Raw genomic sequence first — 12,938 nt, forward strand, 5'->3', positions numbered from 1 at the left:
CGTTTTGCGGTTTGAATAACACTTATATAGCCCTTATTAAGTGTCTTGGACTGATTATGAAGTCAAAAATTTGTTCATTACCCTGTAATAAACAATTTTCCGATTGTATGAACGAAATCCCCACAACATAAGAGAAACACTTATACACTTTAATGAACGGTAAAGGGAATACTTACAATTCGTTTTGAAATTTTGTTATTTCATGGTTTATGATCATCTATACAAAGAATCCTCAATGGTATGCATTACAATTGTATAAGAAATGAAATACGGCAAAAAAAATCGATGTTTTGAAACCCCAAACACTAGTTCCTCGGTATTTCCTCGGAATATTCCGACGGAATTCCGAGGAAGATAAGGGTTTTCTCGGAATTCCCTCGGAATATTCCGAGGAAATTCCGAGGAAGTAGGGTTTTTAAACCGAAAACAACGTTTTGCGGTTTGAATAACACTTATATAACCCTTATTAAGTGTTTTAGACTGATTATGAAGTCAAAAATTTGTTCATTACGCTGTAATAAACAATTTTCCGATTGTATGAACGAAATCCCCACAACATAAGAGAAACACTTATACACTTTAATGAACGGTAAAGGGAATACTTACAATTCGTTTTGAAATTTTGTTATTTCATGGTTTATGATCATCTATACAAAGAATCCTCAATGGTATGCATTACAATTGTATAAGAAATGAAATACGGCAAAAAAAATCGATGTTTTGAAACCCCAAACACTAGTTCCTCGGTATTTCCTCGGAATATTCCGACGGAATTCCGAGGAAGATAAGGGTTTCCTCGGAATTCCCTCGGAATATTCCGAGGAAATTCCGAGGAACTAGGGTTTTTAAACCGAAAACAACGTTTTGCGGTTTGAATAACACTTATATAACCCTTATTAAGTGTTTTAGACTGATTATGAAGTCAAAAATTTGTTCCTTACCCTATAATAAACACTTTTTCGATTGTATGAACCAAATCCCCACAACATAAGAGAAACACTTATACACTTTAATGAACGGTAAAGGGAATACTTACAATTCGTTTTGAAATTTTGTTATTTCATGGTTTATGATCATCTATACAAAGAATCATCTATACAAAGAATCCTCAATGGAATGCATTACAATTGTATAAGAAATGAAATACGGCAAAAAAATCGATGTTTTGAAACCCCAAACACTAGTTCCTCGGTATTTCCTCGGAATATTCCGACGGAATTCCGAGGGATATTTAAGTATCCGTCGGAATTTCCTCGGAATATTTTCATTTAGCCGGGCAAATATTTCGCGAAAATTAAAATTGGAATTCCAACGGATAGTATCCGTCGGACCCTAGGTTTTATAACCACGAGCCGCTTCTTCTTCCCCATTTCTCTCTTCTTCCTCTGCGCGGCTCCTCTCTCCTCTCTGGCGATTTCTCCCTTCTCTCCGACGATATCTCCGGCGATCTCCCCCTTCTCTTACACAAATCATGTAAGGACCCTATCCCACTCTCTTAGGTTCTATTTGTTAGGTTTTTGTGTAGATTTGATATATTTTTGTTAGGGTGATTGGTTAGGATTGTGATTTGGTTGTATAATAGGTTTAGAATTGTGATTTGGTTGAATAATTTGTTTTGTTGAATTGATTTAGAATTTTTTTATAATTTTTTTATTTTTTTGTATTTATAAAATCGATTTTTGTATATAAATTCGATTTTTGTGTATAAATTCGATTTTTGTATTTTACAAAACGATTTTTGTATATAAATTCGATTTTTTGGATTTTACAAAACATTTTTAATATCTATAAAACTTTTTTTGTGATTAAAAACTATTATATGGGATTTTAAAAAAAAAAAAAAATATATATATATATATATATATAAATATATATTTTATAAATTTCTATATTTATTAAACATTTTTAATATTATTAAAACTATTTTTTTGCAATTATTAAACTATTTTTTATTTATTAAAACTATTTTATGTTTATTAGAACTATTTTTATATATTTATTAAACATTTTTAATATCTATAAAACTTCTTTTTTGATTAAAAACTATTATTTGGGATTTTTTTTTTAAAAATATATATATATATATTTATATTATATAAATTTCTATATTTATTAAACATTTTTAATATTATTAAAACTATTTTTTGTAATTATTAAACTATTTTTTATTTGTAAAAACTATTTTTTACTTATTAGAACTATTTTTATATATTTATTAAACATTTTTAATATCTATAAAACTTTTTTTCTGATTAAAAATTATTATTTGGGATTTTTTTTTAAAAAAAAAATTAATTTATATATTTCCATATTTATTAAATATTTTTTTTTTAATTTACAGGTCTCATGATGATCAGACCCGACCTCGACAGCGTCGTGGTCGTGGTGGTACGGGGAGTCAGTCTCGGGATTCCAACCATTTTCAGGATTCTCCTTCGCCCCACAGCTCCTACCATACATCTCCCTCTGCTGCACCCGCTCCTGCTCCTCTCGCTCCCGCTGCTGTACCCGCTCCTGCTCCTCCGGGTCCTCTAGGAGTGATGAGTGTTGCGGAGATGGTTCGACAGCCCGGTCGTGACCATCTTCCCTATCTCACTCCGTATCCACATGGACGGGGTCAAACATGGTAATTAATCATTTTTTTTTCATTAAAATTTGATTCATTATTAACCGTTTGTTCTTTTTATTAGGTTCAACCGATCCAGGAACGGGATCAGCGCATGGATCAACCGTATGATGTACTCGCCCCTCGACAAGGGACATCCGACTTTCACTGACTTCCCTACCGACAAGCAGCATCTGTGGTTTCGTCAGTTTGCGGTAAGTATTCTAATTTTTTACTTATATTTTTAATCTTTAATATAAATTTTCTACTAATTGTGTTTTTTTTTTCAGCAAGAATTCAACTGGAATTCCGATGAGACGCTCTTTATCTATCACCACTTCGTCCATAAAGTTATGGACAACTATGGGAAGCAGATCCACGAGTGGAAGAAGAAGTGGGAAATCAACAAGGTTTGTTTTTAATTTATTAAACAATTTTTTAATTTATTAAACAATTTTTTAATTTATTTAACTATTTTCTTTTCTTTTTTTATTAAAAGGTCCCAAAGTCGATAAACAACACGGTCTGGACGGAGTTGTGTGCGCATTGGGATAATGAAGAGACGAAAGAAACTTCCTCCACCAACTCTACCAATCGCAGGAGCGACCGTAAAGGGAAGGGCGTCTTCAAGCATAACTTGGGTGCTCAATCTATTGCCTCTCTCGGAGATCGCATGGTAAGTTCAGTCGCTTTTTCTTCAATTATTTAAGTTTTGAAATTTTATTTTTTTGTGCATTTCTTCTAATTTCAAATGGTTCTTTAATTTATGTTTTTTTCAAGGCGAAAAAAAATGATGGCTAGCCGGTTGATGATCTCGCCCTAATGAAGAGGGCGTATACCAACAAGAAGACCGGCCAGATTGATGACGATCTTGTGAGGGAAGTGGTCACCCTGGTCCAAACTCAGGTGCAGGACGAAGTGTCTCAGCTTCAAACCGAGGATGACGCTTCGACGGCTTCGACCAACTTGTCCCGGTTTCGAATCAACGAAATCGTTGAATCCGTAAGTTTTTTTTTAAAGTTCAATTCATTTATTTCTTGATTTAAATTTGACTATTTTCTATTTCAGTCAGTTCCAAAGAAGAAGGGACGTTTGGTCGGTTTGGGTCGTCGCACCCGGTCGGTTCCTCCTTCTTCTTCACCACCGCCCTTTGTTGATTCAGAAGTACTTACGGCTCAGTTGAAGGACAAGGATGATCGCATATCTTTTTTGGAGACTCAGATGGCGGCTCAACAGGCGGGCTATGAGGCACAGAGGAGGTTGAACCAGCAAATGATGGAGATGATGCAGAGGATGTACCCGAACAAGGTGTTCCCGGACGTGCCAGACTCGTAGTTTTATTTTATTTTTCTAAAACTCAGAATGTTTTATTTTTATTTGTACAACTTTGAATATTAACTAATATGATTTCAATTTTAATTTTAATTTTATATATTCGAATTTAAATTTCAAAAATTTTATTTTTTAAAAAAAAAATAATTTTTTTTTAAATTCCGAGGAAATGAACCCTCGGAATATACCGAGGGCTAGTTCCTCGGAATTTTCCGAGGGTTCAAATTCCGAGGAAATGAACCCTCGGAATTTGCCGAGGGTTCATTTCCTCGGAATTTCCAAATGAAAATTCCGAGGAACATTTCGTCGGAACTTCCGAGGTAATTTCTGAGTACGTTCTCCCTCGGTAAAGTCCCCTTGACATAACAGTTATAACCAAAGGGAGAGGTAAAAACCTCAAGCTCGTTCTTCAACTTGACAAGCGCATCCCTTTGTTCCGGACGACACAAGTGCGGCCTAGGAGGAGCCGCAAACACGTTCTCTTGATTATTAATGAATAAGAAAATAACCGAAAGAGTAACAGGAATGGTACTCTTCGTTATATTCCAGTAGGCTTTCATTTTTCTGTTTCATGAATAATAAAGAGGAAAATAAAAGAAGAAAGGGAAGTGTTGATAGTAACATGGTTCCATGCCCATCTCTTTATATACACAATCATATGTACTCCACAAATAAAAATCTAATCAACTTGACTAACACTATAACTAGTTTTTCTACCCAATGTTCTTCACGTCGATTGCGGAGAATCAAATATTTGTGTTGAACAGTAAATTTCCACACATTTTTGGTCCCCTTCTTCGATAACATGCAATTTCTAGTCTTATTTAATTGCCCTAGAGTAACGTCCACGGCTATTTTTTCAGGTTTTCCAAAGGCTTAGGTTTGTTTTGGACTATTCCTGATTATACCAATAGTCTTTAGTTCTGATAGTAGTTTTTTTTTCATTATTTGTTTCTTCTGAAATAGTAAAATACTATATGAGATACTAAACTATGTGTAACCTTGTTTAACAAAAACAAACATCAAAGTTTTTTCAGGCGAGTAAATATTCTTCCTCTTTTTATTCCTCTTGAATCCCAAAAAAGAGAACTCCATGCAAAACATGACAAAAATAATCAACTCTTACAAAACAATATAGATTCAAAAATGAAATTAAGATAAAGCCCTGAAACAAAAGATTTTGCCAGACATTGCTGAACAGCTTAAGAAAAAAAAAAAAAAAAAAAGAGACCATAATCATATTGACTACCTTCTTCAACTCAAATTCCTCAGGCCGAGAATGTCAGGAAAAATCCAGATTTGGCTTTATCGTGTTCTTGCTTCTTCAATATATGGCAGTAGTTAATCTGTCTCATAACAAAAGATGGATTAGTTTTGGTGTTGATCATCTCACTTTCATTATATATATAATATATAGAAAAGAGATTAGTGATGAGAGGCAAACCTCCATACGGAAAAGACTAGTTGGTAACACGATTCCAGTACCAACTGAAGTTCTAAACGTCTCCAACAACTTTGGAGCAGTTACGTTTCTAAACTCATTCTCTGTTAGCTTTGCCATATTCCCAGCACAAGCAAACACATGTCCGTGGACTCCTCTCTCTCTTAACCATCTCACTGGCAGATCAAACGAGAGATCCGCAAATGCAGTCACAGCAGCATCTCCCCCAATGAAATCTCTTTCATCATCCCCTTTCCTCTTTGGCTCGTTGTGACCAACTCCTCTGGTCTTGAATCCCCACAGCGCAGATGGCCCACCCAAAGAGCATACAGGAGATGAATTGCCACCCAAGAAGAACCTCTCTGGCACAGAGGAAGGGCGGTTCTGGTATCCGCTTCCCCATGGGAATGTGACGCCTCCAGAGACACCAAGGTTCAGAGCAGCGTTGTAAAACCCGAAAGGAAAAGCACACCGAAGATCAATCTCCTGAGAGAACAAACCACAATGGATGCTAAAAAAGTGTCATAGGTCTAAGTTAAGTTAACTACAAGGGGACAAACCTGCTTCAGAAAGCGTAGGCTTCGGCTATCAGGAGCAAGCCCACCAATCTGAGAAGTAGAGCTGAAAGCGTATCCACTCGTTGGCCTCAAGTACGAGTCTCTCTGATCATATTTAAACGTATACTTCAACGCAGAAAGCAGACTATGTCCCAGTTGCCTCCTTATAGATTTCGAGGCAGACCGGGACGGATCAATCAGGTTACGCCATCCAACAGTGTAGACAAGCTCGTGGTACTTGCTTGAGAGAAGGCCGAGAGAGAGTCCAAGAGATCGTTCTTTGTAAGAAGAAAACTTGAGCCAGTCTTGAGTAGAAAGGTAGAGACGGGAACTGAAAGGAGTAGGAAGTCCTTTGAACCTCGGCAAATACATCCCCATGCCAACCTCAGCAGAGTTGTCACATCCATAAATTACAGACCCGTCCCAAATATCTCCATACCCAAAAATGTTCTTGTACTTCAAAGATGCTTCAACGCTTGATGACTTGGCCTACAAGAACATCATTACAGTCATGTACAAGATCGCAAACAAGTATAAAAGAGCAATCACATTAAAAAGACAGCTTCAAGAAGACAACAAGTTCAACTCTTTAGAGGTGAACACCTAATAAAACCCAAGTCAAGTGAAACATAGCAAGTGAATTGTTGCGAAAGGTTCTTATACTTCAAAGATGCTCCAACACTTGATGATTTAGCCTACAAATATCATCATCATCACAGTCATGTCCAACTCTACAAACTTATCAAACAAAGATCTCACACAAGTATAAAAGAGCAGCAATCCACACTAACAAGCAGCTTCAAGAAGACAACAAGTTCATCTCTTTAGAGGTAAACACCCAATAAAACCAACTCAAATGAATCATAGCAAGTACAAAAGCGCAATCCACATTAACAGGCAGCTTCAAGAAGACACAAAGGTCAACTCTTTAGATGTGAATACACAACAAAAACCAACTCAATTGAATCGTTGCGATTAGGGCTAATACCTCAGCTCTAGTGTAAGCCCCGACTTGACCAGTGAGAGGGCTTTTGCTTTCCACAACTTCGATGATCACATTGGTGGTACCAGGAAGCTCCGGAGGGCCGGAATCGAGCGTGACATTAACGGAATCGAAGACATCGAGCGCTCGGAGATTCGAATTGGCAACCCTAGAGGCTTCGAGAAGCTCCTGCAGCGTGCTGGCCTCTCTCACGGCGTCCACTTCCGCCTCGATGATATGGTCCTTGGTCTTCGTGTTTCCTTTGACGATCACGTCGTGAACGCGCACCGGCACGGGTGCGGATCTCATCCGGCGGAAAAGCGATTCCGTCTTGAGAGATTGGGGATTGGAGACGGCGTCATCGTCTTCTTCTTCTCCTTCTCCTTCTTCTTCTTCCTCCTCATCTTCTTCTACTTCATCTTCTGGTTCTCGGGTTGGTGGATTCGGGTCGAGATTTTCCGTCGGGTTCGCCATGGGATGCAGAGAAAGAAAAAGCTGCTGAGGGAGTTCGACGACCAGAATTAAGTCTTACGGAGCCCTCTAAGTGTTTCAGAAGGTTGCTAAACGATGTCGTTAAGGACATAATTAACAAAATAATTATATAGCTTTGGTTAGTTGAACAGAGAAAGGAAAAAAGCTAGACTGATTATGACATTAGTAATACGGCTACGAGCTTGGACTCAAACCCACGAGCCAATCATGTAACTAGCAAGAAAAAGCTCAAGCCAACACAAACGATGAATAGGGCCTATGCCTTGTCCCATTGTGTTCCAATAATATATGAAGGAGCCACAGAGATAACACAGAAAGAAAGAAAAAACGAGAGCCAACATTTAGCATCAAAAATCTAGAAAAATGGAGTTTGAGATGAGAGGGTCTGAGCCATGATCAAGCTCCTCTTGTGCCGCCTGCAAGCTCTTGAAGAGACGATGCCATTGAAGAAGTAAGTGATCATTGGAACTGCAGCCATTGATACACACAACCCATCACACATTAATACTTCACAAAAGTACATCTTGATATGTCAGATATTACATTGCTACCTACCAATGTTACCCCTACAACCCTAGAGAAGAGAAGGAAACAGAAACATTGCATGCTCTAACATGAAACCTAAGGATTAAGAATAATAACAGTATCTCCAATCTCGATGAGCTTTCAGCTCCGACCATTTCTCCTTGCTCCACAATCTAATCCTAAAACTTCTTTCCTGCACAACAATAATGTACAATTCAAGCTCAACTATACATTTTTTAAAAAAAGCTCAACTATATCATGTATTGACAAAGTTTCAATCTTCAAAATCATGCATATAAATGAAAACTTATATCATATTCGCTACCTGAAACACCTCTACGTTTCTCAAGCTCGGATCTCTCAATCTCCATTTGCATATACATCAACATGTTCTTACGTTCCAACATGCCTAGCTAGGACAGTGGAACGAAACATTCCTTTTGATTCCTAAATTTTAGTTGTCCACCGGTGGTACCGTCACCTACACTCATCAGCCTCGACCTCCTTCATCCATAGTGCACTTTTCAGCGACAAATTCATCTATGGAATCAGAGATACTGTTAGCCTCAACCGTTTCCCCATCACCAACCTCTATGCTCGCCGATGCTTTTGAGATTCACAGTCTCTTCGGTAAATTTTTTAGGTTGTAGAGCTGATCGTGTTCGTTTCAGTGCCAAATCAAGTCAACTAGGACTTTGTACTCTTGATGTTGCGTACGGTTCTAGAGCTTCTCACAGAAAGCTCTTGCCAGTCAATATCTCAACCAGGTGTATCAACGTCGTTTTCGACTATCATTTGGGAGAACAATCACCATGGAACAAAAGTAAAGTTTTCATTGGGGTTTCTTCATTTTGTTGAGTATGACTCTCCCCAAGATAGTTTTATCTTTAGTTATTTTGTAATGTTGTTTAGCTTAGTTCTACCGTTGGTTTCGGAATCTTCTACTTCAGTTGTAAACGTTGTTGCTCACTGAGCTTTTTATAATATAAGTTGTGTCCGTGACACAAAAAAAAAATCTATGAATCATTCGTATGCACACCATATATATGTATGGATTATCCGGATCACAAACAGTAATTGCTTAATCTACCATAAATTGAAGGGGCTGTTATGTGCATCGTATACGTTACTCTGGTAACAAATTAACTAGAGTAGGAGAGTTTGGAAGTGAAAAATAAAATAAAATGGTGGGATATAGTTAAGGAAAGAGGGGAGTAGGCTAATAGTTAGGTAAGGTATAAGAGAGATCATCCCAAACGTGTTAGGTCTTGGACTATAGTATTCGTTTCGTGCCGTGTTTTGTCTATAGTATATGTCCTTTTGCTGTCTCATCCAATTAATATGCCACTCCATGCCTAATCACTACTTTTCCTACAAGTACTAAACTTTTGGCCGAAATCTTCCTACGACTTGTAGAAAGGCATGAGTTTCTCTTTGCCAAGTAGCAGGGTTTTGTGAATTGAAGCGTCCGGCTTTTCCTAACTAAGAAAATTAAGAGGACAAAAGTATCTTCACCGTTGAACATGTATATAACTAAATGCACGATTTGCAGCTATGATAGTGATGTGCGTTTGATACTTGTAAATAGATTTAGTTTGCAGTCGTTGTAATGGAGAGAGTTTAATTATGGTTATTATAAAATTTTATCAAGTTCCAAGAGTTGTGTTTACTCCAATCCGAATAAACTAGCTAAGGGAAATGATAAGCTCTTTAATTTATTTATCAATGCTTCCATGTTAAGGGCTTGATCGGTAGAGTATTAGCATAAGCATTATGCTCGTCATTATCCAATCAACATTTATCAGAGAAGCATTTAGAAAAGCATTTACAAGATGCTAATGCTCTCCAAATACTATTTGCTCAATGCTCTCATCTGGAGCTTTTGGTGAGCATTTGCATTTGGAATATATAAAAAAATTTAAAAACTATATATAATTAATTTATTTTTATTTAATATTATAAAAAATTATGTTTATAATAAAAAAACAAAATTTTCTTTTTTTTAAAAAAAAGAGTTGCAATTAAATATTTTTAAATTTTTTAAAAGAACAATATTTCACACTTAAAATATAATATAGTTTAAATAATTACACATATCATTCATTAGTTTTAATAACAAAACATAACATAATATATATTTAGACATTACATATTATAAAACAAAAACATCTATATTATTTAGAAATAAGTAAATTATATATCATATATTAATTTTTATGATAATATTATATATGAATCATTTACTGCTCTACTAATAAATAAATAATGATAATTTATATATAATTTATTTGTTTTGAATAAATTTTATATTTTTAAATAAATTTTAAATTTTTTAAGATAATAATAATTCACATTTAAAATTTAATTTATATAATTAAATAAGATTTATTATTTTTAATAACAAATATATTATTATTATATATTATAATTTAATATATATTATTTCAAAATAAATATATTATATATTAATTTTTGTGGTAATTTTAAAATTGTATATGCTTCTGCTCTACCAATCAGTTTATTAAAAACTTTAATGAAAGCATACAGATTATGCAGCATACAGCTTATACAGCATAATGCTACTGCTTTATCATCAGCTGTACCAATCAAGGCCTTAGAATGATGCTTTGGCATATAAGGAATTGGTTAATTTTGTTGTGCCTCTTATTCAATTTTTGTTTGAAAGAATGGTTTACGTCATGTCATCATGTGTGTTAGTACTGATTCCAGACTTAAGAGAAAATTAAGGTCTGCTTGACTCCTCTTAATTTTTGAAGAACTTTAATTTGACGCTCTTTGGGATTGGAATACGGTTCTCTGGCAATTGTTAACATACGTAAACATGGCGTTTGCAACTTTGCATGCATGACTAGCCTTTTTCGTTTAATCTTAGTTAATACAAACGAGTTTTATTCTTGTTTTCAATAGATGAGATGTTGTAAATTAATTCGACTATCTTTTTAGACTTTTAGTATTCTAATAAAAGCTAGCCACTATGTTTTCAGTCATGTTTAGTGATTTAACCAGTGGCGGAGGGAGAGAGGTTGGAAAGGGGGCAGCTACCCCCTATGAAATTAATACTGTTTTTTTTTTTTGTATTTTCATTGATTTTCAAAAATTATATGGTTTTAAGTAAAATTTCTTCGAATGCCCCTATGAATTGAAGTTCAAATCTTAGTTTGCCCTAGTGAAACTTTTGTCTGGCTCCTCCACTGGATTTAATTTAATTTAATTATACTATTATATCTTTTATATGGTTGAGAAAAGATAAACGTGCATGGCGCCTACTGAGATCTTTAACTAACGTAGTTCTCAAAAGCACCGGAAGAAAATGAAAACAATGGTAAAATCCACTTTCCTCCAAAGACCAAACTTGACACTTGTACTACTCGTGGAAGCTCTTAATTAACTCTAATTAATATTCGCTCTTCTTATTTTATTAAAGAGTATTAAAATTATAACCAATGTATATCTTCTTCTTTTTTATCAGTGTATATCATTCACGTGATTAGCAGCAACAAAGTGTGTGTATATATATATTGTACACTGCGTTTACGAGCTACGACCCAAAAAAAAAACACCCAATCGCAAGCCGAGAAATGACGTCATCATCACCGCCTCCAAGAGACTCAATGCTTTTGTACTGGCAGGAGAACCAGTACGACGACCGGAACGTCCAGATTCACGGCCGGACAGTCTTCTCCGTCATGGCTCTATTCTCCGTTGTCCTCTTCATCGCCGTGCTCACTCTCTACATCCACAGGAGCTGCCTCGTTCGCGATCCCACCAACCTCAACCCCCTGTCTCCTCCGTTCACGTCGTACGTTGGTGGAGGTCTTGACCCGGCGGAGATTCGAAGTTTGCCGGTGGTGCTATGCCGGAGAGAATCTGCGGATGAGGAGATGGAGGAGTGTTGCATATGCCTCGGTGGTCTCGAAGAAGGAGAGAAGATGAAGGTGCTTCCTCTCTGTCGCCACTGTTACCACTGCGAATGCGTGGATCGGTGGCTTATGACCGAGTCGAGTTGTCCCCTCTGCCGAGTCTCGATACGAGTCGACTCGTTGGCGTCGTTGTAGAGACAGTGAGACCGAAAGTGATGGTGAGTAAAGATATTTGTTATACAGACAGGAATGGGTGGGAATTAAATGGTTACAGATTATTTGAAAAAAAAAAAAATTATGTGAATGTCTTAGTCAATGATTATGATGTTTTTTTCACTTCCCTCTGCAGATATTTATTATTTTTATAACAAAAAATAAGATATTTATTATTTTATAGTGAAGATCTTGCTGTACTTTTATGACAATAGTACAGTGTAGATATTCTTAAACTGAATGATGCAGTTGACAAAATAAAAGTCACTTTTGTTGATAGAATAGTAATAACTAATAACTAATAACCAAGAGGCTTGGGAAACTTGGGCCTTTAAAATATGGGATTTAATGGGCCTTACGTTGGCATCGATTGGGCCCAATAAACAAAATAGAAAACGAGTCTACTCTGTAGGGTTTTGCTGTCGTATAAAGAAGCAATAAGAGCGAAATGAACAAAATCTTTTCGACTTCTCGGCCGCATCTTTGCTGAGAGCTGCATATAGCAGGAGAAGTGAAGGGTTTGTCTTCTGTGGATTCAGCATGAGGGCTAAGGTGAGTAATGGATATTAGTTATTTTAATAGATTCTCTACATTGGTAATAATCGGAAAGTTGAAGATGTTTGTTTGGATTGTATCAGTGGAAGAAGAAGCGTATGAGGAGATTAAAGAGGAAGAGACGAAAGATGAGACAGCGATCTAAGTAGTGTTTTCGAACAAACCATCTTCTGTGTTTCTTCGTTTTAACTTTAACCAAACTCTGTTTTGAGTTTCGGTTTGAATGTTTCGTTTGGACCAAATTAATAGAACGTTATGTTTTTCTAGTAACAGTTATGTTTTTCTAATAACAGTTATGTTTATTCACATGTTTTTCTGATTATAGTATGGTGACGTTAAACTATATTCTTAATGC

General features: G+C 36.0%; 2 protein-coding genes across 4 annotated transcripts; one reads left to right on the plus strand and one right to left on the minus strand.

Moving 5' to 3' along the window:
• Positions 1–4,920: 4,920 nt before the first annotated feature.
• Positions 4,921–7,446, minus strand: LOC106389107 (sorting and assembly machinery component 50 homolog B). Of its 2 annotated transcripts, XM_048751525.1 has the most exons (5): positions 6,924–7,446; positions 5,939–6,424; positions 5,382–5,864; positions 5,187–5,283; positions 4,921–5,026 (listed from the first exon to the last, which is right to left on the minus strand). In XM_048751525.1, the coding sequence occupies exons 1-4, from the start codon at positions 7,389–7,391 to the stop codon at positions 5,206–5,208; spliced, it is 1,515 nt and encodes a 504-aa protein (XP_048607482.1). In that variant the 5' UTR covers positions 7,392–7,446; the 3' UTR covers positions 4,921–5,026; positions 5,187–5,205. The 2 variants fall into 2 exon arrangements, with proteins under 2 accessions (XP_048607482.1, XP_013684752.1); XM_013829298.3 differs by having other exon boundaries at positions 4,921–5,283.
• Positions 7,447–11,352: 3,906 nt separating this feature from the next.
• Positions 11,353–12,889, plus strand: LOC106439271 (RING-H2 finger protein ATL66-like). 2 transcript variants are annotated; one of them, XM_048752975.1, is made up of 3 exons: positions 11,359–12,033; positions 12,441–12,580; positions 12,667–12,889. In XM_048752975.1, exon 1 carries the CDS (start codon positions 11,534–11,536, stop codon positions 12,008–12,010), a length of 477 nt encoding a protein of 158 aa, XP_048608932.1. In that variant the 5' UTR covers positions 11,359–11,533; the 3' UTR covers positions 12,011–12,033; positions 12,441–12,580; positions 12,667–12,889. The 2 variants fall into 2 exon arrangements, with proteins under 2 accessions (XP_013736130.1, XP_048608932.1); XM_013880676.3 differs by having other exon boundaries at positions 11,353–12,580.
• Positions 12,890–12,938: the final 49 nt, after the last annotated feature.

Source organism: Brassica napus, chromosome C3, assembly GCF_020379485.1.
Source record: "Brassica napus cultivar Da-Ae chromosome C3, Da-Ae, whole genome shotgun sequence".
NCBI lineage: Eukaryota > Viridiplantae > Streptophyta > Magnoliopsida > Brassicales > Brassicaceae > Brassica > Brassica napus.